Source organism: Nicotiana sylvestris, chromosome 2 (assembly GCF_000393655.2).
Source record: "Nicotiana sylvestris chromosome 2, ASM39365v2, whole genome shotgun sequence".
Taxonomy (NCBI): Eukaryota; Viridiplantae; Streptophyta; class Magnoliopsida; order Solanales; family Solanaceae; genus Nicotiana; species Nicotiana sylvestris.
The window spans coordinates 116939796-116967744 of NC_091058.1; the positions used below are offsets into that span (position 1 = coordinate 116939796).

The 27949-nt window shown below is 41.8% G+C and overlaps 1 protein-coding gene across 1 annotated transcript; it reads left to right on the forward strand.

Annotated features, from left to right (window-relative positions):
• Positions 1 to 6705: 6705 nt before the first annotated feature.
• Positions 6706 to 8065, forward strand: LOC138885462 (uncharacterized). The gene is made up of 4 exons (XM_070166413.1): positions 6706 to 6799; positions 6848 to 7131; positions 7382 to 7546; positions 7694 to 8065. The coding sequence occupies exons 1-4, from the start codon at positions 6706 to 6708 to the stop codon at positions 8063 to 8065; spliced, it is 915 nt and encodes a 304-aa protein (XP_070022514.1).
• Positions 8066 to 27949: the final 19884 nt, after the last annotated feature.

Below are 27949 nucleotides of genomic sequence, written 5' to 3' on the forward strand. Positions count from 1 at the left end.
CCGACAAAATCAAGGCCATCAAAGAAATCACGGTGGTAAACAACGTGAAGGTCGTGCAACGGCTGACCGGGCGGATAGCAGCCTTGGGCCGATTCATATCGAGATCATCTGATAGGAGTCATCATTTCTTCTCCTTACTAAAAAAGAAAAATAACTTTCAATGGACTCCGGAATGCCAATGTGTCCTAGAGGAGTTGAAGCGATATCTGACTAGCCCGCCTTTACTCATACTCCAAAAGAGGATGAGACATTGTATTTATACTTGGTCGTATCTGAGATAACGATAAGTGGTGTGCTAGTTCGAGAAGAACAAGGTATGTATTTTTCTATTTATTATGTAAGTCGGACCCTGGGAGATGCCGAAACACGGTATCCGCACCTAGAAAAATTAGCTCTTGCATTAATAAGCGCATCACAAAAATTGAAACCTTACTTTCAATGCCATCGTAGTTGTGTTTTAAGAAGATATCCTCTTCGAAGCATATTGCATAAACCCGAACTATCGGGCCGACTGGCCAAATGGGCCAGCGAACTCAGGGGATATGACATCGAGTATCAACCCCGAATGGCTATCAAGTCCCAAATTCTGGCAGACTTCATGGACGACTTCTCACCTTCCCTCGTGCCCGAGGTAGGAAAAGAACTTTTACTAAAAACAGGCACATCTTCCGAGGTATGGACCCTGTTCACTGACGGTGCCTTGAACGTAAGAGGATTCGGGATCGGTATAGTTCAGAAGTCGCCTACGGACAGCATAATAAGGCAATCTATAAAAACTACAAGATTGACTAACAACGAAGCCGAATATGAGGCTATGATTGCAGGTCTGGAATTGGCCAAAGTCCTAGGAGCTGAAGTCGTCGAAGCAAGATGTGATTCCCACTTGGTAGTAAATCAGGTAAATGGGAGCTTCGAGGTCCAAGAAGACAGGATGCAAAGATACCTGGACAAAACTCAAGTCACATTGCAGCGTTTCAAAGAATGGACTCTGATCCACATACTTCAAGAGTAGAATAGCGAGGTCAATGCCCTCGTAAACCTGGGATCATCTGTCGAAGAAGATGAGCTACTCCCCGGGGCTGTTGTTCAGCTATCCAAATTAGTGATCGAGGAAGGTCATGCTGAGATCAACTCCACTAGCCTGACATGGGATTGGAGAAATAAACATATTAACTATTTGAAAAGTGGGAAACTACCCACGAATCCAAAAGAATCGAGGGCCCTACGAACCAAATCAGCTCAATTCTCGCTAGACGAAAATGGGACTTTGTACAGAAGAACCTTTGATGGCCCCCTAGTAGTATGTATGGGGCCGGGAGACACAGATTATGTACTCTGACAAATCCACGAGGGCACCTGCGGAAACCATTCCGGCGCCGACTCCTTAGTCCAAAAGGTGATCAGAGCAGGCTATTATTGGGACAACATGGAAAAATACACCAAAGAATTCGTCCAAAAGTGAGACAAATGCCAGAGATTTGCCCCAATGATTCACCAACCCGGTGAACAGCTACATTCGGTCTTATCGCCGTGGTCGTTCATAAAATGGGGGATTGACATCGTCGGACCTCTACCAATGGCACCAGGTAAAGCCAGATTAATTTTATTTATGAGTGACTATTTCTCAAAAATGGGTGAAAGCACAGGACTTTGAAAAGATAAGAAAAAAAGAAGTCATTAACTTCATCTGGGATGATATTATGTGCCGATTCGGGATTCCTTCCGAGATAACATATGATAACGGGAAGCAGTTCATCGGAAGTAAAGTAACATAGTTCCTCGAGAATCACAAAATCAAGAGAATCATGTCGACACCATACCACCCGTGTGCAAACGGTCAGGCCGAATCTACAAACAAGACCATCATTCAAAACTTAAAAAAGAAGTTGGAAAGCGCTAAGGGGAAGTGGAGAGAAATATTTCCCGAAGTGTTATGGGCATACCGAACAACTCCAAAATCAAGAACATGAGGAACACCTTTCTCTCTAGTATATGGTGTCGAGGCTTTGATACTGGTGGAGTTCGGAGAACCAAGAACAAGATTCTGACACACCACTGAGAGCTCAAACAACGAGGTCATGATTGTGGCCCTCAAACTATTGGATAAAAAGCGAGAAGCTTCGTTGGTCCGAATGGCCACCCAAAAATAAAGGATCGAAAGGTACTATAACAGGATAACAAATCTCCGACATTTCGGAGTCGGGGACTTAGTATTAAGGAAAGTTACCCTAAACTATCGAAATCTCAATAAAGGAAAGCTAGGCCAAAACTGGAAAGGATCGTACCGTGTCCTCGGAATAATCGGCAAAGGGTCCTACAAGCTCGGTACCATGGAAGGCGAACAACTTCCAAGCAATTGGAACATATCAATTCTCAAATGCTAATACTGCTAGGGTGTTAGATGAAACGTGCTGAAACATCCCCCGGCTCGAAGACCTTGGGTTTTAAAGCAAACGTATTACTTTTTTCCTTCGATCGGGTTTTATCTCAAGAAGGGTTTTACTGGCAAGATTTTTAACGAGGCAACATCTATACCAAAGGGGAACTCAACAAGTATCCAAGGCTTCTCTTCAGTCAGCCTCAAATACTGAGGGGCATCCCCCGGGAGGCCACCTCCTCTGAGGAGTCAAGATGTGCCAAAAAGGGTCTCGATAGGAAAATGATGTATCTGGCCAAACAGTCGAACGAACCGTGTCCACATAGTATAACCGAGACCTAGACAACGAAAACATGTATACTTGTGCCAAATAATCAAAGAATATTTTCTCCTCCATCAAAAAACTTTGCGCTTTAAAGAAGTCTGCTATTTTCTACAAAAAATGGCTCCAGAGCCAGAATGTCCCCGAACACTCGAGGACTGACACCCAAAGCTCGATTGTCTTCCCTTCGAGCAATCAGTAACTCATCTGTAAGACCTCATGCAAGGCATGAACCATACTTATACCAAGTAACTTATCTGTAAGACCTCAAGCAAGGCATGAAGATAATTGTACTAAGTAACTCATCTCTAAGACCTTACAAAAGGCATAATCCCGATCTTAAAGTTAAGGCTATATATCCGAACTTATAAGACCCCTAAAAAGGCATACCCTCGATATAGACGCCATAACTACCTTACTCGGGGAATGAAAGACTACGGCCAAATACCATGAATACAGTCATAAGGCTGTACCAGCCAAACTCATGCGACTCGGGAATGCCCGACCGTTGCTATAAAATCACGGGCCTTCAATTACTTTGAAAAAACTTCGAAAAGAACCGGTTAATCAGGCTACCCTCGTCATGATCAAAAGAGCTTCGATCATATCGGCTCCAAACAAACAGGCTTTGAAATAATTCATCCATCGAGCGAAATCATCTGAGGTGATCATTTATCGCTACATAACGGCTCACAATCGAGGCTCTCATCGAGCCGTTGAAGAGTCGGGCGAACACAAACTCTTCAAAAAATCTCTATCGAGGGAAAATAAAGCCTATATTAGAGGTCGTACTGACCCAATGCATAAGAGCCACTATCGTCAGCCCACATTAGAGGTTGTACCGACCTAATATGTAAGAGCCACTGTCGCCAACCCACATTAGAGGTCATACCAACCCTATGTGTAAGAGCCACTGACGTTAGCTTAAATTTTGAAAATTTAAGGGTCAATGATCTCGAGTCGAAATCCGACTCGAAGACTGAGCCCGAAACAGTTAACTAAAAGCCTAAGGGCAAATGCGTAAGAGCCACTGTCACCAGCCTATACCAAGAGGTCATACCGACCCAATGCATAAGAGTCGCTGACGTCAGCTCAAATTAAAAGGTGTCACCAACCCAACGCATAAGAGCCATTGTCGCCAACCTAAAAAAGCCTCAGGACCGACTAGAAGTCACACCAACCCAACAGCTGACCCAAAAAATCTCAGGATCAGTTTTTGAACCTAAAGGTCGGTAAACCCGAGTCGAGAACCTGACTCGGGGACTAGGCCCCGAATGGTCGACCTTCGACCATTACGAATCGCCCAGCAATGGTGAAAGCCTAGGGGTCTAGCTCGAGGTCTAAAATCTTGGTCCAATTGTCAAAAAAAATCGCGGAATATTCCTAAAAGGCAAAGGAAAAAATAGAAGTGATGAAAAATGAAAGGCCTTCTATATATATTGCTCACAATGGTACATTTACAAGGCCTATAAAACCCTTACAAGGGAGAGATCAAATAAAACCCTAATCTATCATCGGGTCTATGCCTTCAATGACTCCCTCGAAGGTTCTGCCCCGACAGTTCCGGCCACAGCCCCAGGGTCTTCAATGGCCTCTTTCCCTACGGGGATTCTGCCTTCATTCTCGTCATCTCTTGAGCCACTGCTCGACACACCTTCAGAAGCAAGCAGGGTAGCAGTTTTCTTCTCTAGGGCCTTCACCCTCTCAATCTCGGCAAACATATTAATGTCTTCCGCGTGCATATCCTCGAGAATCTGCCTCCAAGATTCTAACTGAGCATGTTCTATGGCTCGATTCAATTTCAGTTCGGCCCCCTCGGGCACTCTCCTGGATTGAACATCTATTACAACAGCGTCCTCTTTGAGCAAAGATATGAGCACATCGGCTTCACCTTTGATCCCGGTTAGTCAACGACTAACTCGGTATGAAGACTTATATACTTACTGTTCTCCGCCCTCGCATCATGAAGTTGATGCCCGACTAAGGTCATCTTTACCTGGAGGGTATCTAATTATTTTTAAATGTTCTTGCCTTATGTTTTGATGATCTAATAAACTTACTATTAAGAACCAAATAGGGGACCAGACCTACCCGGACTATACTACAAGCTTAACGGATTTTAGCTAAAGGTGAACTACTACAGCTTCAGGAGCTAGGAACCCAAACAAGGACCTGATACCCTTGTGGTTTCCTCATATCAGTACAAAGTCAATTGGACACAGCTGGAAATGAAGTGACTGATTGCACTATTTCTGTCGTACTATACTATTTCCAGTGCCCACTCATTCTCTAACCAACTAAAGTGCTCACATCATTTCAAGTGATGTGATCAAGGTGTACCTACAATGAATTTATACAAAACATTACTTGAATATTTCAGTTTCTTATTCAAGCTTCTTGCAAAAAAAATAGAGAAATCAATCCTCACAAGCTTGAAGAACAAAGTTGAACGCAACTACGGACCAGTTCCCAAAGATAGCTTGTTGTTGTCCTAGTTGAGTTGTAACTTTGTGATTGTACTTATTGTATCTCTTAAACTGCTTAGGTAGAAGCGTTTGATTAGGAATCCACTTGTAAATTTGTAAACTCCTTGAGTTTATGTTGTGACTAGGTTTAGTCATAAGAAAAATCCTTTGTAACTGTAGAGTGACAAAGTGGCTTGTGGTGAGAGCATCACAAGTTAGTAAAAGTCATTGTAACTAGGAAGTCACAAAGTGGCTTATGGTAATAGTACCACAAGTTAGTTGAGTAAATTCTTTGTAATTGAGTCATTGCAAAGTGGCTTGTAATAGGTTTTACAAGTTAGTGAAGTTGAAAGCCTACAGGTGTAGGTCATGGTTTTTTTATCCTCCTGTGTGGGATTTTTCCACGTAAAAATCCTCTGCCTTATTTACGTACTGTTTTATTAGCATTCTCAACAGAATCTTGTAGAGGACCAGGTACTCTACTGTTTAGTGGGCTTACACAAACTAACAATTGGAATCAGAGCAGGTTCCTCCTATTAGGCTAACACCTAGGAAGGATCCTCATGACTGCTCCACCAAATTTTGAAGAAGGTTAATCTACATACCGATCACCCAAATTCAATGGACAATACTATGGGTGGTGGAAAACAATAATGCACGATTTTATTATGGCTGAGTATTATGAGTTATGGGATATCATATGCAATGGTCCTTATGTTCCAACCAAGGTACTAGAGGAACTTCCATTTTCAATGGCAAAAACCAGCAAAGAGTACACTGAAGTAGACAAGAAAACTGTGGAGAAGAATTTTTGTGCCAAGAAAATTCTAGTATGTGGAATAGGACCTGAAGAGTACAATAGAATCTCCACCTGTGACACTGCCAAGGAGATATAGGAAGCTTTGCAAACAGCTCATGAGGGAACTACACAAGTAAAATAGTCTAAGATTTATTTGCTCACTACCGAGTATTAACTCTTCAAAATGAGGGACGATGAATCCATTCAAGATATGCACACAAGATTCACTTCCATCATAAATGAGTTACACTCACTTGGTGAAACTATTCCTAGAAATAAGCTAGTGAGGAAAATCCTCAGCTTTCTGCCTAGCTCTTGGGAAAGCAAAGTGAATGCTATTACTGAATCAAAGGACTTACAGGAGCTGACCATAAAAGAGCTGATCGGAAACTTGAAGACCAATGAGTTGAAGAGAAAGATAGACAGTGAAAGAAGAGAACCAAAGAAGGAAAAAAACCTGGTACTTACAGTTGATAACAATGATTCAAGTGAGGAAGACAATGACATAGCTTACTTAACCAAAAGATTTCAGAAGATGGTCAGAAGGAATGGAGAAATGCTAAAAAGGGACGACTCTAACAGACCAAAAAACTGTGATCTTTGTTACAAGTGTGGAAAGCCTGGACACTTTATGAAAGACTGTCCTCTCTTGAAGCAAGAATTCTCCAAGAACTACCATGAGAAAACAACTAATGTGAACCCGGTTCCCTTCATGTTCAAGAGAAAATGATCTGCTGACAATATGATGAGACAGGCTCTTGCAGTATGGGGGAATTCCTCTAGTGAGTCTGAAGATGAACTTGATACTGGTGATAGTTCCATGATGGCAGTTGAAGGCGAGGAGATTGGATATGACTCAACTTTTGCTTTGATGGCTCAATTAGATGATGATGAAGACAATGGCAACAAAGAGGTAAATTTCAAGGATGTTCAGAGAAATCTGAAATCTTATTCTCCAAAAAAACTCATGTCTTTAGTTGATGTATTAATCACTGCTTTTCATAGTCTTGTAGAGGATAGGGATTCTTTGACCTTAGAATTAGGAGAATCTGAACAAACTAGAGACGACTTAGTGGCTGTAGTTACTGGCCATAAGAAAACTATTGAAATCCTCAGAAAAGAAAAGGATGATCTATTGACAGAAATTACAGACCTAAGGGAAACAATAGTGAAACCATGGACTAAGTCAAAAACCTGAAAATTCTGGAAAGGGAAAGAAGATAACCAGTGAGGAACATATTAGGCTTGAAAATGAGGCGAAAGCTATAAGATCTAGGATGTGTGCAGAAATTGAGAAAAACGAGCAACTCCAAACTAATCTGGAAAGAGTAAAGAATGATCTTGAAAAGTCCCTAAAGTGGACCTAGTCCTTAGAAGCTACCACTGCTTTGTATACTAATAAATTTGAAAACAAGCAGGGAATAGGGTTCCAAAAGGATAAAACTCCTCACAAACCTCACAACAAGTACGTCACTATCTCTGATAACTGGCCTTGTACCCAATGTGGGAACACTGGGCACTTCAAGAAAGATGTCCAGGCCAAGAATCAATCGGTTCAGAAAAACAAAGTGTTTGCCGAAAAGGTGATTATAAAAGAGGGACCAGGTTCCACTCACAAAAAATGCACATTACCTGCATGGACTAAGAGAACTCTTATTTATCCGTTTTCCTACTACAAGGGACCCAAACTTGCTTGGGTTCCTAAAACTAACTCTTAATCTCTTGTGCAGGGAACAGTGAAAGGAAGCGGTCAACAATGGTTCATGGATAGTGGGTGTTCAAAGCATATGACTGGGAATACCATGGATTTTCTTTCACTAAAAGCCCTGCAAGGAGGGAGTGTATCCTTTGGTAATGGAAAAAAGGGATACATTCAAGGAGTTGGAAAAGTTGGGAAGTCACTCACTAATTCCATTAAAAATGTGTGCTACGTCAATGGCCTTAAGTACAGTTTCTTGAGTGTCTCTCAAATCTGTTATAAAGGAAACAAGGTGGAATTCTTGTCCAAAATATGTAAAGTCACTAATCTTGTGACCGGTGAAATAGTACTTGTGGACAAAAGATACAAGAACATCTATGTTGTTGATTTCGAGTCCTTATAAAGTGGTGATCTGAGTTGTCTGAAAGTTGTTGATGATGATGATAAACTATGGCACAGAAGACTGGGCATGCAAGTATTTCTTTTTTGAACAAACTAATTCAGAAGGACCTGGTCCATGGTCTGCCTATGTCAAAATTCAAGATGCAAATGGTCTGTGATGCCTGTGCTAGAGGAAAATATGTGAAGTCCTCTTTTAAGTCTAAAAGAGATGTGAGCACCTCAAGGCCACTAGAGCTTCTGCATATGGATCTATGTGGACCTATGAGAGTGCAATGCAGAGGAGGAAAAAGATACATTTTTGTGATAGTGGATGACTACTCCAGATTCACATGGACTCTATTTCTCAGAACCAAAGATGAAACTGTTGAGGTGTTTGGGCCTTTGTGAAGAAAATCCAGGTAAAGATGGAGTCTAGAGTCGCATGCATTAGATCAGATCATGGGACAGAATTTTACAATGTCAAATTTGATGAATTCTGAAATAAAAATGGCATCACTCACAACTTCTCAGCTCCCAGAACTCCCCAACAAAATGGAGTAGTAGAAAGGAAGAACAGAACTCTGGAAGAAATGGCAAGAACAATGCTGACCGACAGTGGAATTGCAAAGAACTTCTAGGCTGAAGTTGTTAACACTGCCTGCTACTTGGTGAACAGGTGCATGATCAGATCACTTCTGAACAAAACCCCGTATGAATTGTTGAATGGAAGAAAACCCAAGATAACTCACCTAAGAACATTTGGGTGCAAATGTTATGTTCTCAACAATAGAAAGAATCAGCTTGGTAAATTCGATACCAAGAGTGATGAAGGAATATTTTTGGGTTACTCTTTTCAAAGCAACGCTTACGAGATATATAATAAGCAGGCTCAATGTATGGAGAAAAGTGTCCATGTTATTTTTGATGAGTCTTATCCATCCTGTGAGAAGAGTGCTGAGGAAGATCAAGATGGAGAAACCTTACTAGTGGTGAAGTCATTAACATGACAAATGAAAAGGCAGATATGATGAGTCAAGTAAAGGAGCTAAATGAAGACAATGTTGCCTCATCTTCAATAGAACCAAGCACTTCAATTACAACCACTGAAGCTAAAGAAAGAGTGGTTGATGCAGTTCAGGGATAGCACCTGAGAGAAGGACAGAGGAAAATTAGCCAAACATACCTTGTTCCTCTCACAATGAACCTCAGGAATCTAGACACCAAAGCTCTCATCCAATGGACAACATTATTACTCCTCTAGATTTCGGAGTACAAACCAGGTCAAGAGCTAGAAATTCACTTGCCTTCTCAATCTTTCGCTCCCAGATAGAACCCAAAAATATCAAGGAAGCCTTGAAAGATGCAGATTGGATTACAGCCATGCAAGACGAGCTACATCAGTTTCAGAGAAACAATGTGTATCACCTGGTACCTAAACCCCCAGATCGAACCATTATAGGAACCAGGTAGGTATTCAGAAACAAGCTTGATTAACATGAAATTACCACAAGGAACAAGGCCAGGCTAGTGGTCCAAGGCTACAATCAGAAGGAGGAAGGGATTGACTATGATGAAATGTTTGCTCCAGTGGCTCGCATGGAAGCTATTAGAATTCTAATTGCTTTTGCATCTCATATGGAATTCACTTTGTTCTAAATGGATGTCAAGAGTGCATTTTTGAATGGACTCCTTAAGTAAGAAGTCTATGTGAAGCAACCCCCAGGGTTTGAATGTCATGAGCACCCTAAATATGTGTTTAAACTGGACAAAGCTTTGTACGGGCTAAAGTAAGCTCCTCGAGCTTAGTACGAAATGTTGTCAAAGTTCCTCTTGGAAAATGGCTTTAAAAGAGGGAAAATTGACAACACTCTTTTCTTAAAGAAACGAGGAAGGAACCTGCTCATTTTTCAGGTCTATGTTGATGATATCATTTTTTGAGCAATAGTTGATTCTCTGTGTGAAGAATTTGCAAAACTCATGGGAAGTGAATTTGAAATAAGCATGATGGGGGAACTGAACTTCTTCTTGGGTCTTCTAGTAAAACAATCCCCAAAGGGTATATCCATTTGTCAGCAAAAATACATTAGGGAGCTCTTTAAGAGGTTTGACATGGAAGCATCAAAAGTGACAGACACTCCCATTGCTACTGCCACTCGACTGGACATGGATGAAACTGGATCTCCTGTGAATCAAACCATGTATAGAGGCATTATTGGGTCTCTCCTCTATCTCACTACCAGTAGACCTGATATTGTTTTTAGTGTGGGGCTACGTGCAAGGTTTCAATCAAATCCCAAAGAATCTCACTTGAAGGCTGCCAGAAAAATACTGAGATATCTCAAAGGAACACAGGACTTGGTGCTGTATTATCCATAAAGTGACAGCTTTAATCTGATTGGGTATGCTGATACCGATTATACAGGTTATCTTATGGACAGGAAAAGCACTTCTGGAATGGCTCACTTCTTAGGTTATGTCTTATCTCTTGGGGCACAAGGAAACAAAATTCAGTGGCCCTTTCAACAGCTGAAACTGAATATGTAGCCGCAGCATCCAGTTGTGCTCAACTTTTATGGATCAAGCAGCAACTGGAGGACTTTGGGGTACTCACTGAGAGTGTGCCCCTTCTATGTGACAACACCAGTGCACTCAACATGGCCAAGAATCCAGCTCAACACAAAAAGACAAAACATATTGATGTGAGGCATCACTTTCTAAGGGACAATGTGGAGAAAGGGTTGATATGTATGAAGTTTTGCAGCACAGAAGATCAAATTGTAGACATTTTCACCAAGGTGCCAAGTAGGGAACAGTTTGAAAGAAACAAAGTGAAGTTGGGGCTTTTAAAGCCCAATTGAGAACCTGATTCCTTTTTATCTAGCTATGAAAATCACCTTCAAGAAATAACTGGCTAAAAGTGTTTTCTGGCCATGTCTAACTCACTTCAATACCATTGCAGGTAAACATGCATGATGAGTATAGAAGCTGTAGATGCAGTGCATGAATGATAAAAGAGGATTGATTCTTTCAAATAAAGGGTAAAGAATCTAGTTCTTGTACCAAAGGTTAGTAGTTCTGTGCATCCTTTAATACACGTCTTAAAAAGGGTACAAAACACAACTGCAATGTCATTCAACTTTTTAGATCCTGCTGTCACGTCTCTTCATTTCAAATCGTTCCATCTCCCTCTGAAACATTGCAATTCTCCACGCCCAACCGTCGTTTCAGAACCGGTGCCTATTTCTCTCTCTTCATAATTATCCTCTCCTCTTAAAAACACTTTCTTCTGATCTTCCTAACCATAAGCCTTACATTAGAATTTTCCAAAAGTATCGTCACACCACTTTTTCAATGGCTGAGACAACTTCCGATCTCCCTACCTCAGTCGCAACTACTACTGATCAACCTATGGAGCCTTCCACTCCCATTGAGCCTTCCTCGCCCACTATTACTCCTACCGCTAAAGTCACACTTCACTCAGTTTCCCAGTCTCTTCCTAATTCAGAAACCCTTAAAACTATTGTTCTGTCCTCCCCATCATTTGAGGTTCCCACCAGTCAAAGACCAAGTGGAGAACACGGTCAAAACCCTGAGGTCCCAAAGATTTATGCCATCGTTCCTACCAATTACATGGTGGTAGTAGCACCATTTGAGGAGGAAAAAAATGTTGTAACCGTGTTTATGGTGTTTGCTGATGGTGTGATGCATGAGATCACCTCTCAGAAAAATGAAGTACAAGGTGTGGGGGACGAAGGGGCCATTGTAACTATTGAAAGGGATGCACTAGCAGATACTACTGGGGCATCACATGAGGAACCTGATCCCTCTCCGAAGGACCCAGGTCAGGGCTCTCATTCCCAAGACAGTTCTGTTCCTGCATTCGCTGTTGTGCCCTTGGAAATTTAAGTACCTGAAATGAGATCCAGTGATGAAGAAGACCTGAATAATGTGGCTCTTGATGCATTCATAAGTAAGCGGAGGGTTGTGTCCACCCCTGAGTCTGAAACCAAATGCCCTACTACCAGGCTTCAAGTTAAGGTGGCCTACGATTCTACCCTTCAAAAGAGCAAGAAGAGTAGTAAGAAGAAAAGAAAAAAGTTGGTGAAAGGTAGTGTACTTGTAAGTGATAAGGCAATCCCTGTAGTAGAGGTGGAGGAGGAAACCCCAGATGAACCTGGTTCACTTGTTAGACGGTCTTTGAAAAAGAAAAAGCCTGCTTCAATAGAGAAAGGGTCAACCTCTAGGTCCAAGATAAAGGAGGTGGTGAGTGAGTTCTCGATGTCTGATGAGGATGTGTTAGTCAAATCCAAGGGAAAAGGAAAATTCAATAGAGAGAAGTCCGTCAAACATAAGTCTGAAATTTTTGAAGAACCTGGTTCTGTGAAGAGAATGAGAAGTGAAGTTATCCTAGGCTCTGAACGCCTAAGGCATCAAAAAGTTCTGTTGGGTCGTACGTTTGACCCAGCAATCTCTGAGATGGCTGGGATGCACCAAATTTTGGAAATGCTCAAGTTTGTGCTTTTGTCAATGGAGTGGACATCATGTTCGATGTAATGTTGCTTGGAGAGATTCTTAAAGTTCCTACAGCTGGTGTGTCCAGTGTAAAAGATGTGTGTCAGTTTAACTTCATAAATGTCGTGGTAAAAGACAATGCAAACCAGAAGGGGGACTAGATCCATAAGAAAGTGCTACTTGATAACTAGGGATTTAGCTACATTTTATACTCCTTCTTGCTTAAGTTTTGATTAGAAATGTGTACAAAATAGTCCCAAAGGCTCACAAGTTGTGCTTGATTGCAGGTTTGATCAACAAGGTCACAAGGTGTCAAAGATCAGCTCAAAAGGAGTGAAACTTGCACAAGTATCAAGACAAGACAAAGCTCATACAAAGCAAGGCCAGTGCGGCCTCACACCATTCTGTGCGGTCTGCACAAGTGAGGTTCAGAGAGTATGATATTCAGGCAAAAAGGGCAATGCAACCGCACTAGGTTTTGTGCGGTCTGCACTGGGATCAATGCGGCCACACTCGATTTAGTGTGGTCCGTAGTAAGAAGGATCAGAGAGTTGCCAATTACGAGTTTCAAGCCAATGTGATCTGCGCTCCATTTCATGCGGACTGCACTAGAAGCCTCTACGGTTGCACTCCATTCTGTGCGGTCTGCATTGCCTGAGTTCACAGAGATGGATTTTTATGTCAAAAGCCTTAGTGCGGTCGCACGTGATTTTGTGCGGTCCGCACTAGCCCTGTAGGGGTATTTTTGTCTAGATTTTTCAGCTTAGTATAAATAGTTTTTTTTTCCATTTTTAGGTCATCAGATAGTTTTAGCTAAGAGCTGCGCTCGTGAGTTCGAATATTTTAGCTATTTTGAGCAATTTTATCTACATTGAATCTTCTTGTTTATCTTAATAATTAATTCATATGAGTTTTTGTTCATCTATTTCGTGCTTTTCTTCTTTAATTATGAGTAGCTAAACCCATAAGCTAGGGTTGTGGCTCAACCCTAGTGTGGGTAATTGATGGGTCTTGTGTTTTAGGGCTAGATTGACTATGGGTGTTTGATATTTGGGCTAATTTCATGTTTAATTGCTGAATTAGTGGTTGCAAACACTAGTTTGTGTTTAGTTGACTTGAGCTCTTCTTGAGAAAGAGAGCTTGAGTCTCTGAAATTGGTCCAACAAGGAATTGGGGCGTACTCAAGAGATTTATAGCCCCAATTAAAGGGTTAAACCTCGAGAGAGTAATACCCGACTTGAACTTTGATTGCTTGTGCAAATTTGCATACCCAATTAGCCTTGAGAAAGTCAATTTGGGCAAATCACTTGAACCATCGAGAGGTGTAGAGTGGGTAAAATCGTGCAACGGTAATATCATACTCCCCAAATATGTCAATCATGCCTTAGACACAAGTATCTGTCAATTGACCACCTAGGTGAAAGTTACTACCCTAGTGCCTTTTAAACCATTTGAACAACCCGCAACATTTTACACATAGCTTATTCTAGTTTAATTTACCATTGTAGTTTGATAAAAGTAGAAGTAAAAAAACCCAAAAATGTTTAGAAGTGTAATTTGGAACACATACCCAACTCTAAATTAGATAGATACCCGACTCTAACATCTAGCTCTCTGTGGAAATCGATCCCGACCCTAAATCGGGTAAAATCTACTTTGACCCTCTCTCGCTACTCAATAGTAGTGCAGGGTAGGCTTCGATCACTACTCCCTATCTATCAGCTGTTGTTCGAATTGGTTAACAAAGTTCTATTGCCTCGAGCTAAGAGGAGGTCAATAACTTCTAAGTCTGACATGTTCTAGATGGAGCAACTGGATAGTTTTACTCCTATGAGTCTGCCTACTATTATGATTGAATACATGCAAAAGGTTTCCACATTCAAAGATGGTAATCATGGCCTTCCCTATGGGTTCCTGCTTAGTTAAGTGTTCAAATTCTTTGAAGTGCCACTGGGGACAGGCAAGGTGGGGACTAGGAAGCACACTTTCTCACAGACAATTTTGGAAGAATGCGAGTGCATAGAAAAAAATGGGGGGGTAGGAAGTACATCAACCATCTCACAGCTTATTAATACTCAGAATAGTGCAGTTGAGGAAATACGTCGGTTGAAGTCCAGGAATGCTATCCTGGAAGGTCAGCAAGCCCAAGGGGTTCCCGTGTCAAATGATGAAGTAGCTCGTTTCACAAAGGAGAATGCTGATCTCAGGGCGAAAGTAGAGAACCTGAAAGCATAACTGCTCACTGAGAAAAAGTAGGGAAATGCCCGAATAGACCTCGTTCTCCAAACACTTGTTGCAGCTTCCAAGCCCTTTACTCCTAGTGCCCCCTAACCCCTTCAGTGACCAGTTTCTGGAAATGTTTGTTAAGTTTTTTGTTGTTTTGGCAGATGTTTTTGTTTTCTTTTTTTATGTGGTTGGGATGAAACACTACTGCTCCCGTTTAACAAGTCCAATATTGCCTTTTATTAATATTAACTCTATTCTCTTTTATTATATCAGTACTTTACTTCTGTGTTTCTATTCTCTATCATGCTTGTGTGCATATATGTGGCATGAGTTAGCTTAGCTGGACTTCTTTGTGTTATTATTCTGTTTGTGTTTTTTTAATGATTCCAAAAGGGGGAAAATAATATGGCCATCAACTCAGGGGAACACATGTGTTCCGAAAGGGCATATAGTCAGAGGGAACCTATGCCTGCTACTTAATCTGGTTCTTACTGATTTAAATCCACTCTATAAATGTTTAGTTTCTCATCATTAAAAGGGGAAAATTGATATGTTTTAAATGTTCTTGCCTTATGTTTTGATGATCTAACAAACTTATTGTTAAGAACCAGATAGGGGACCTGACCTACCCGGACTTTACTGCAAGCTTAACGGATTCCAGCTAAAGGTGAACTGCTACAGCTTCAGGAGCTAGGAACCCAAACAAGGACCTAATACCCTTGTGGTTTCCTCATAGCAGTACAAAGTCAATTGGACACAATTGAAAACCAAGTGACTGAGTGTACTATTTATGTCGCACTGTACTGTTTCCAGCGTCCACTCATTATCTAACCAACTAAAGTGCTCACATCATTTTAAGTGATATGATCAAGGTGTACCTATAATGAGTTTATACAAAATACCACTTGAATATTTCAGTTTCTTATTCAAGCTTCTTGCCAAAAACAGAGAAATCAATCCTCACAAACTTGAAGAACAAAGTTGAATGCAACTACGGACCAGTTCCTAAAGATAGCTTGTTGTTGTCCTAATTGAGTTGTAACTTTGTGATTGTACTTATTGTATCTCCTAAACTGCTTAGCTAGAAGCGTTTGATTAGGAATCTTCTTGTAAATCCGTAAACTCCTTGAGTTTATGTTGTGACTATGTTTAGTCATAAGCAAAAGCCTTTGTAACTGTAGAGTGACAAAGTGGCTTGTGGTGAGAGCATCACAAGTTAGTAAAAGTCTTTGTAACTAGGAAGTCACAAAGTGGCTTGTGGTAAGAATACCACAAGTTAGTTGAGTAAATTCTTTGTAATGGAGTCATTGCAGAGTGGCTTGTAATAGGTTTTACAAGTTAGTGAAATTGAAAGCCTACATGTGTAGGTCGTGGTTTTTTTATCCTCTTGTGTGGGATTTTTTCACGTAAAAACCTTCTGCCTTATTTACGTACTGTTTTATTAGCATTCTCAGCAGAATCTTGTAGAGGACCAGGTACTCTACTGTTTTGTGAACTCACACAAACTAACAGTATCCCCCTCAGAAGCTATCTCACTCGCGTGCCATTTGAGTTTGAGAATTTCGGAGTCTCTAGCTCGGAGCTCCTCGCTTATTAGGGCATCTCTCTTCTCAAACTGTGCAAATGAGATAAAATGTGTCAAAACACTGAGATCTGATAAACATTCAGGCAAAAGCAAACGGAAACTACGTAACCTACTCAGCAAGATGAGTCTTCTCACCCCCGTAGCAATTCACCTCAACTTGAAACCGGGCGAAGGTCTGATTATAAAGCACTCTGGCCTGGAACCATGAAAGAGACAAGTTAAAAAGACAAAGATAAAGGTGACAAACAGAGGTTACAAAAATTACCTGCTCACAGAGCCTGTCCATCTCACTAAGGATGAGTGAGGCATCGAGCTCGGGGATTTTCTCAGGTGCAGCTAAAGGCCTTTCAAGCGCACCTTTATCTACAATGGGCACCCCCATATCAGAAGGTTTTTTATTCTAGGTATCCTGCATTTCCTTAGGAGGTAAGGTCGGTCCCAGAGGAAAATCACTCACGTTAATAACACCGATAGGATCAATCGGGGTCGTTTCTTATCTTTGAAGAGCTTCAGAACTGGGTTCCTCCGGACCGCCTGCCAAATGCGCCTCAGCTCGGGGAATATTTTGGCCGTCAATTAGCTTAGGGACTTTACCCAATGTATCCTCGAAGGCCTCTTCAGCCCGAGGCTGGACAGCGAAAGCACCAAGTTCCGACTTGGAAGCAACTGTCTTTGCGGTATAAGGGGCAATCAAGTTTTCCCCTCCCTCGGATGCTATCAAGTAATCATCTTTCTCTTCACTTCAGCTCGAGGACTCCCCACTACTTCTAGAGTTAAGGCTGCGGAATCAACCTTAGGTTCTTCCACTTTGGCCTTCTTGGATTTCGAAGGATCAGTCGACGATTCCCTTAGTCTTTTCTTCTCTTCGTCGGGTCTCGGGGTATCCGCTTCGCCAAGCCGTGCTTCTCTCATCAGGGGGACCTCCCTAGACCTACACAAATGCAAAATACAAACACAGGGAGTGAGGACGCTATCAGCAGCAGTTATGTTAAGAGATACAATTACAACAGGAGTAAAGGCTTAACGTGGTCCTTGGCTTCCCATAGAGCCTGGGACAGATCGCGCCACACGCGCTCAACGTATGGGAAAATCAAATCCAGCTAGTTGACCCATCCCAAGAGGTCCCTAACCGTATTAGGGTACACGGCAACGGCTGCATCAGCGGAAGAAGTCAATTCATAGGAAGATGTACCCAAAGAGAAGCAAGAGAATATTAATTAGCGTATCTACTTACGTTTCATGTTCCACTTTTCGGGTAACGGCATCCTCTCCGCTGGAATCAGGTCTGAAGTCCTAACTCGTACAAAAAGGATCATCCACCCTCCGTTCCTAACCTCGTCGGTGCAGGAAAAAAGGGCTCTCGGGGCCCGATAGTGGAGCTTTATCAGGCCCCCATGGAAGAGTCGGGGGCTATACATTCTGATCAGGTGGTCGAGAGTGAAGGGCATCTCCTTAATCATGTTTGCATAATATCTAGTCATGTAAACAATGCGCCAGAATGAAGGATGAATCTGGCCAAGGGTTACGCAATAACGTTGGCAGAAGTTGAGGATCACAGGGTCTATCAGAGACGAAGATGTCCCCACCGGGCCAAGGGTAAACGGATAAGTATACACACTGAGGAAACCAACCTTGTATGTCATTATGTCCTACTCTCGAGAAGGAATTTACACAAGTACCGCATCCCCCAGCGGCAGTCGGCCTTCACCCTTTCGACGTCTGCTATTGAACTAACATATTGGGACACGGCTTCGCATTGCCCCGACTTCGAAAAAGTTTTTCCGGTCTTAAAATTGGAGGTCGTTTCAAAGGCCCTTGGAATGCATTCCCCAACGTGAGGGAGCATTGTTGCTTTACCCTTGGACAGGCGCAAGGAAGAATAAGGCACATCTTTCTGAGGAGCAGAGGTGTAAGTTTTTGCAATTCTTGTTAAAAGGTTTCAGAGGGGAAATGAAGATTGCGTTTCAGAAAAGAACACAAGGGATAGGTAAGGAGAACTCTTTTTGAGGGATTGACGGTGCAGTGGAAAATAAGGAGCGAAAGAAGAAGTATTTGTAGAGGTTTAACATACACATTGGAGTAGGCCAAAGGACAGCCAAACCACTGTAATTAATCCAAAGGCTTTTAATGTCTGTGCGGACACGACCTTTGGACATCTCATTTTGCCGTGTCAATCGCTTGATAGGGCGTAACCACCGTCGTGATGGAAGTATCGAAGGGGCAGGAATTCAAGATTGTTTCTTATCATTTTACTCTAAAAAGCAGGGACTATCTGTATACGGGTGAAATCGGAAAGCCCGATTTCACGGTCATTATGTCTTTCCCATAACTTCGCCTCGAAAGGCCTTGAATGCTCGGGGAGACAGGACGAGGTTTTGACCTAGAAGGTTCTTTATACTCGATCTTGGGGTAGCGTGAGTCGGTGGTTGTCATGGATAAACGGGAAGCTCCCTAGGTACGTGGCCCAAACTGACAACACCTACAAGAATAGTACCAGTTTGTACCAGACTGCTAAGTAGTTGTACCAGTTACTTTTCTTTGTATTAAATGCACATATACTATGTTGGGATTCCCTCCTCCTATATAAAAGGGATCTTTATTATTCTTTGCACGCATGAGATTACATGATATCACACACAATATTGAATACAAGAATAAGAATATTCTCTCTGCTTTCTAACTTAAACATATTCTCTTGATTTCATTACTTACATTTATTGTTCTTCATTTATTGCTCATTATTGACCATAAAGAGCCTTCATCAAAACTCTCAATACTGTTAGCCCTTCATCGGCTGCTCATAGCTTAGTGTCGAGCTCGAACCCGAGGTCCCGTATAGTCAGGCTTGAGGCCCCGATTCTCAGCCACTCGGTGTGCTTAAACATATTGTTTTCCAGTTCTTGTCTTATTTCCTAGTCTCATACTTAGCATCCATTGCCTAACAACTAGTATAAAAACAGATCACGTATTTGTAGAACCACAAAATCAAATCTAATTGTAATTATAATTTTCAAGGTAAACAGTTCCAAAAGCCACTTTAACATATCTTCGATCTTTTTTTGGTCAGTTTCCCTGGGTTCTTTGTTTCTATTAACTTCACCAGAAAAAGAAGAACCATCAAAGTAAGGGGTTGGGGGAAGATAAGAAATATAAGCACAACCATGAAAGTGACCATCTTGACCACCACACATATTCCACAAATAAGATCGAGTTGGTGCACAAAACTCGCTCTCGGGAATATTTTGATAAATTTGCCCTGGATGGTTTCCTCCACAATATGCATAAGGAGGATCAAAAGTAGAATGACAAACACCAAAACTCTCATAATTCTAAGATGACATGCCTCATCAATAAAAATTAAAAAAAAATCAAATACAAGAAAACAAAAATAAAAGTTCAAACTTGCAACCTAGAAATATGTACACCTACAGCTACACCGTTAAGTCTACAGCAACGGCGCCAAAATTTGATCATGTCCAACTATACCTTATAAAAAGGACTAAGTGGTCATTGCAAATATAATCCAATTTACAAGTCCGGAGTCGAATCCCACTGAGAACTAAGGCTTAGCTACAGTTGTTGCCTATTACTAAGAAGACAAGCTTGAACAATTTCTAACTTATAGATATTAAGATTCTTGTATTTAACTAATTAACTAACAAATTAAATTAGTAGATTAACAACTAAAGATACAAAGGGTTAAAGACAAGATTCAGGAGGTCTAGAGTTATGATTTCCTCTATTGTCGGAATCTTTCCTGTTATATTTTTTATAAATTCGCCTAAGTATTCTCTACCGATCATGAGCGCTCTGACTGTCGTAACTCTCTCCCCCGAGTAATTACCAGAATTTACTAGACATATTCTCCCGAATTACGCTAACTGGCATTAAGTACGGCTCACTCAGATCGCACCCAAGATTTCGTTATCCCTAATCCCACCTTTAAACCCTTTGTATTGATCCCTCATATATGTTAGGAGTGATGTTGTTCAACAACTACCTAAATATGCACTTTCTCCTGAGTAATACACACTAAATAGGCACAGTCGATTGAGAGCTCTTCAACCAACCACAATAATAACGTAGTTGAACAAATAGAGAAAATACTACGGCAAATCTATATTAACATAACAGGAAAATCATCCTCCAATAGGTTCTATCAAAACCCTAGATAACAAATTAGATATTCATAATAGTATGCATAACTACAATACTAGAATTCATAACCAATAATGAAAATAGGAAGAAGAAAGTGAAAAACTCGTAGAAGAATTCTCCGCCTTGCTCCTGGTATGTTCTTGCCTCCTTAGGTCGAATCCCCGGTCTCCTTAGCCTCCTTAGGTCGAATCCCCGGTCTCCTTAGCCTCCTTAGGTCGAATCCCCGGTCTCCTTAGCCTCCTTAGGTCTAAATTATGTCAAAAGTATGTCAAAAGTGCTCAAAATACCATTTTTCATGCATATATACCAAGTAGGGTCGGACCCAAATAATTATACCTTCTCCTACGCAAAAAAGGATACTTTTCCAGGTCAGGACGTCCGCGACTGCGGATTCGACCGCGGACCTGACCGTGGATTTTGCATAGTGTTCTATCTGCGGCCGCGGATTCGACCGCGAAACTGACCGCGGACCATTTGGAATTTGGAAAAACGTAAAACATGAAAGTTGTATCCTTTTGAATTAGCTTTTCAACCATATATTGTGGAGCCCAAATGGATTTCTCAGAGAAAAGTTATGTGCATTTTACTAGACAGTGCGTAATATGCCTACTCGATTCTTCGTTCGTTCTTAACTATCATCTGTTGATCCCCGAACACGATCCCGGCTTAATTCCTTGGGCTTTTACTCAGACTTCAAAGCTCCAAATCACTTGAATTCATTCTATAACATCTACATAGCTCGGAATCACTCCTACAAGGCATAAAACACACAATTAGTGCAAAACACTAGCGATTAAAGCTCAAACTCAATTAAAGTGCAGTAAATTAGAGTGTAATAAGCGACTAAAATATGTAATTGTAGCCGATTATTACTAAGCTGCTTACAACGTAATTAACAGCGTTGGCATACAAATTGCTAATATGATATTTTGGAATGAAATGTTAGCTCTTCATTTTCTTCAAACGATCTCTCAAATAATTCACGTGGTATATTTTAATTTAAAAAGTCAAATTGTGTGATTGCGTAATTTGGTCTCGATGATCAAAAATAATTTATTAAGAGAATGGATGAAATAATTAAGTTGATTCGGTATTAAGTAATTAATCACTAGTTCTAGAAATTAAAATCTTTGTAGAAATGAAATCAATTTAGAGCTGTATAGCAGATTGCTCCTCTTCATTCTTATGTTTTTTGGTTGTCAAACTAGTCTATTTTTCAGTATTCACCATGGTTTCATTAATAGAGTTAAATATATATATATATATATATATATATATATATATAAATAAAAAAAAATTGGTAAACTAGGAAACTCACGGCAACTATTCTTCAGGTGCGCTCTGAGTAAATCTCGCTCTAGTAAAATAGTTCGCAAATTATACTAGAGAAGTAAATCGTATTAGGCAAGTCCGTGCGACAAACTCAACCAAGAAAGCATGCAGAGAATTTCAATTCTGCTCAATCAACTCGGCCACTCTTGCACGTGCTGAGTTATATATTGTTTCACTTGAGTTGCGTAAAGATTTGTGAAGATATATAAAAGTCTTGAATAGTTCAATTGTCTCAATTAAATCAAATCATTTGGGGGGAAGGGGAATCGGGCCGAGTGCTATGTACTAAATAAATTTACGGCCTAACGATTCTAATTAAACGGAACCGATTGCGGGTGCTATGTACTAAATAAATTTAAGGCCTAAATCCTAATGATTCTAATTAAACGGAACCAATTGCGGGTCCCACGGTTAACCATCTTTACCCAAATCAAGACCTACAAAGCACGATGGCAATTGGTCAATAGTCGCCGCCTAGCTGCCTTTGCGCGTCCATTTTGCGCTTTTGTCAAATGATTCTATTTTCTTTTTTCTTTTTAAGATTCACTTTCATTATTTAGAAGAATCTATTTTACCTACTGTATTGGTCAAAATTTGACCGCTATAGTCGATCCAATTAAGACCACATCCAAACAATGGGACAAGATAAGATGACATCATTTACTCCAAATCACGCATTCACCGAACGACGAAAATGGACGCGGTGTGAGGGGGCTAGGGCCCAAATACATGGCAAGGATTCCATGGTTATATATAGGAATGAGACCTTCCTAGAAAGTGGGGCTTTAATCTATTCTTCTAATCTGTAATCTCCTTAGTGAAAAGGAAGAAAAACAGTCTTTCAATATATATCTATAACAGTCATCTTCACCGAATGGTGAAAGAAAAAATGAAACGCTTTGATAATTTACCGTTTCTACTTTATTTTATATATCATTTTCTGGTTTGTTTATAGATCTGGAATTTACTATGTTTGACTAAGATTTACCTCTTCAACTTTTTTTTAATTGATTTAATAGAAAAATTTCAATATTTTTTGGTCAAACAACTGGGCGCCGTCTGTGGGGATTTCTTAGTGAAACTTCCTAATCTTCTCTAGATCAAAAATCGGAAACATGGTCGCCCACCAAAGAGAACGGTAACGATACGCTTGCAACTGTTTCAAAGAAAATAGAGGAGACGAAAAACGAGAATTAAGCACCCCGTGACCAAATGAGGGGAAAGAGAGCTAAATTCGGTTACCGAATTCAGAAAACATCACCACTATCAACCATTAAAGCGTCAAGCGAAAACGAGCAACGTTACACATCCACCCTCATTCTCCAACTCATTGAATCGGAATAAGGAGAAGGTCATCCTTGCCCACCTTCTGCCGATTGCTCGAACAATAATATGGGCACTACGCGGGCGAGCGAGCAAGGAAACAACTTAATTGAAGAAGGGAAATTACTACAAAACAACCGAAACATCATCCACCAAACAAACCCAACTCTTGAGTGGTACTCCCTCGCCCTCGCCAAGAAGGCATCCCAAACGAGCTCTCCCAGGGACCTAAAAGTTGGGCCGACGAGGGGGAAATTCCCCAAGTCAAAGTGTAATTCATCGCCCGCCCAACAATGACATTTCCAGACCGGAAAATAAAAAGTTAGACAGGGTAACTCTAATATGCGCGTGAAACGAGTGCGAGTAAAGCAGCAGCGTTCCCTGCTCCCCTACATCACACTCCCGATGCAAATAAAATCAGGCGAACTTAGACTTCCCCAGAAGATACCCAACTCTCCAAAAAAACGGGACTCACGATGGGTTAATATTTTGACGAAAGTTTGAAATAACACCCTTAAGGCCAAGGGTCTTCGCTAAAAAAAAGAGCTCGACCTCGATCGAACAACGATGGGTTAATATTCCGACGAAAGTTCGAAATAACATCCTTAAGGCCAAGGGCCTTCACCAAAGAAAAAGTTCGACCTCGATCGAACAACGACGGGTTAATATTTCGACGAAAGTTCGAAATAACACCCTTAAGGCCAAGGGCCTTCGCTAAAAAAAAGAGTTCGACCTCAATCGAACGACGACGGGTTAATATTTCGATAAAAGTTCGAAATAACACCCTTAAAGCCAAGGGACTTCGCCAAAGAAAAGAGTTCGACCTCGATCGAACGACGACGGGTTAATATTTCGATAAAAGTTCGAAATAACACCCTTAAGGCCAAGAGCCTTCGCCAAAGAAAAAAGTTCGACCTCGATCGAACGACGACAGATTAATATTTCGACAAAAGTTGGGAATAACACTCTTAAGGCCAAGGGTCTTCGCCAAAAAAAAAGTTCGACCTTAATCGAATGACGACAGGTTAATATTTCGACGAAAGTTCAAAATAACACCCTTAAGGTCAAGGGCCTTCACCAAAGAAAAGAGTTCGACCTCGATCGAACAATGATGGGTTAATATTTCGACAAAAGTTCGAAATAACACCCTTAAGGCCAAGGGCCTTCGCCAAAGAAAGGAGTTCAACCTCGATTGAACAACGATGGGTTAATATTTCGATGAAAGTTTGAAATAACACCCTTAAGGCCAAGGGCCTTCGCCAAAGAAAAGAGTTCGACCTCGAACGAATGACGACGGGTTAATATTTCGACAAAAGTTCAAAATAACACCCTTAAGGCCAAGGGTCTTCGCCAAAGAAAAGAGTTCGACCTTGATCGAATGACAACGGGTTAATCTTTCGACAAAAGTTCGAAATAACACCCTTAAGGCCAAGGGCCTTCGCCAAAGAAAATAGCTCGACCTCGATCGTAAAACGATGGGTTAATATTTTGACGAAAGTTCAAAATAATACCCTTAAGGCCAAGGGCCTTTGCCAAAGAAAAGAGTTCGCCCTCGATCGAACAACGATGGGTTAATATTTCGACGAAAGTTCAAAATAACACCCTTAAGGCCAAGGGCCTTCGCCAAAGAATAGAGTTCGACCTCGATGGAACAACGACGGGTTAATATTTCGACGAAAGTTTGAAATAATACCCTTAAGTCCAAGGGCCTTCGCCAAAGAAAAGAGTTCGACCTCGATCGAACAACGATGGGTTAATATTTCGACGAAAGCTTGAAATAACACCCTTAAGGCCAAGGGCCTTCGTCAAAGAAAAGAGTTCGACCTCGATCGAATAACAACAGGTTAATATTTCGACAAAAAGTTCGAAATAACACCCTTAAGGCCAAGGGCCTTCGCCAAAGAAAAGAGTTCGACCTCGATCGAACAATGACGAGTTAATATTTCGACAAAAGTTCGAAATAACACCCTTAAGGCCAAGGGCCTTCGCCAACAAAAAGAGTTCGACCTCGATCGAACAACGACGGGTCAATATTTCGACAAAAGTTCGAAATAACACCCTTAAGGCCAAGGGCCTTCGCTAAAATAAAAGAGTTCGGCCTCGATCGAATAACGACGGGTTAATATTTCGACGAAAGTTCGAAATGATACCCTTAAGGTCAAGGGCCTTCGCCAAAAGAAAAAGTTCGACCTCGATCGAATGACAATAGGGCAATACTTTATGAGAAAAAAGAAAGGGAAAGAGAGACTGGGACTAATGACGGGATAATACTTTGATATAAGCCCGAAAGTAATATCCTTACCGCTAAGGTCGCTATTAGAAAAATAGTACGATACCGTTCAGACTATGATAAAACAGTATCTCGACACAAGTTTGAAAACACTGTCTCGCTAGCCAAAGCCGCCATCAAGGTCCCATTATACCCCCGTGACACTAAAATCCCAAAGAGTAGTGAACTCGTCATGTGAGAATCTACTTCGCACCAAAGTATGAAGATCAAAATAAAAAAAATACAGAGGGCATATAACAATGAAAAATTCCTCTTTATACAAAGTCACTGCGCAAACAGTCGCAGTTTACATACGGCCCGAACCAATAGTTTAAAAAGGGGGGGAAGAAACAACGACAATCAACAACGAATATAAAAAAAAGATAGAAAATAGACAAATACAGCATTCTTTCACTCGGCGTCATCACCGCCACCACCATCTACAGTAAGTCCTCCCTCATCATCCGCGCCCTCATCGACCTCCGGCGTCGCAGAGTCATATCCACAATTGACACGAGCCTCTCGTGCCTTTGCCCGAATTCCTTCATATACGACCTCGGTAACGTTGCCCGTCTCCCACAAGTTCTTATATATGTCCCATTGGGCTTCAGCATGAACCCAAAGCTCGTACAAATGACCGGGAACAGCGGCGGAAGGAGATCCAATATGAGCCAACAGTTGCTCCTTTTCGGCCTCAAGGGTAGCAACCCGGTCTCCTAAGGACGATGCCTCATGGTTGATTTCGCCAATACGCTCCTCAAGCTTTGTTTCCATTAGCATGGTTGTCGCCCTCTCCGACTCTTGCTCGGACCGGAGCATGCGGATAGTATTCTCTAGAGCTGCCGCCCTCGCCAAAGCCGCCGACCAGGCGCTCTCGATGTTCTCCAACCCAGCAACCTTTTTCTCCAACTCGGCCAATTTTCCCATCCACCCTGCACTCATTGCCTCGACCCTAATAAAATTCCGATTCATCTCAGATTGCATTGACCTCATCTTCCCCTGAAGATATTCACATTCCGCAGCAACCCTTTTGCCCAACTCAAGCTCTTTGTCCTTTGCACAAAGTTTCTCCTCGAGTACACTCTTACTGCGAATAGCTTGCATCAACTCCTGATCCCTCTTCTCCAATTCTTCGCCCATAGATCGATCGCCAGGGTTCGCCTTCAGCCGCTCGTGCATCTCACAGCATTTGTTGTGATAACGCTAGTACTTCTCCAACATTTTAAAGAAAATCTTGGCCCGAATGTCGGCCCTATGAGCACTCTCTATTTCCACCATGTACGTCTGAAAAACGAAAAGATGGGTTAAAACCATATCACCAAGAAAAATAAGAGAAACACGGGAGAAAAATACAACGTACTCTCAAGCCCATAGCGGCCACTTCATGCATCAAATCAATATCGGGAATGTCCCGAAGAGCTACATTCTTGGTAGCAAAACACAAGATGTCAAACTGCGGCACTAGGTCCTCCGTATCTCCTAGGAGATTAATATCTAAGGAGATCTCAAGAATACGGGACGGACCTCCCGCATGAACCACCGAACGGGCAAGACCCTCTTCAAACATCCTAACATCGTCAAGATCAAGATCGAACTCAGATTCATAGTTGTCAACCATGACACCCTTCCCCCTTTCTGCGGCCGATGAGGAAGCACGACCCGGCACCAAAGATGGATGCCCGTCCAAAGTGGCAACAATGGCCTCAGAAGTCTGACCCCCCATCGCGGCAGGTTACTGGTCAATCATAGCGGCCGGAATCTCCGCCGGTAGGGCAGACGCAATTGCTGGCTCTATCTCCACGGGTGGAATGGCATCAACCCCCGCCTCAAACCCCATCAAGGGAAGATCTTCCTCCAGATTTATCATAGCCGCATGAGTCGCTTTAGTCTCCACTCGCCGCCTCTTTGACGGCCCCTCCCCTTCTGCGGCACAGAAAGGTCCCTCCGCTGGATGAATGACCGAGGTCGGAGTCCTAGCTCGAGGGGTAGCCGCCGTGCGAACAACCGTAGCTAAAGATTCAACTGAGACAGCCCTCGACGAAGGTCAGATAGTAGACGCTGAAATAGGGTGAACAAGCGATGAAGGCTGACGAAAGGCTAATGGGGTAGCCCTCGCTCTCCGCACTCTCCCTGGTATCGACGAACAACACATAAGAAATAAAAAAAGAGGAAGGAAGAGGAGCAGCAAACGAATATGATGTTACTCACCAATAAGGGGCTTGCGTCCATATCTCTCATAGAAGGACGACCATGTGCGGACCCCCGCCGTATGAGGAAGGATGGCGTTAACCCACTCGCGGATACCATCAACAGGTGTAGGAGGTAGTTTTGCAGTTGGGTGTCATTCCAACCCAAAGTATGGGGACTTACATGTAAAATTTCATTTCTCTAGGAATCTTGTAGGATCCTCTACGAGATGCTCGGTCTGCACATAAAAGTCTCATAGAAGCGACGGTTGGCTTTGTCGTCCATCTTTACCACCAAGCTCTTCGACCCTCGAT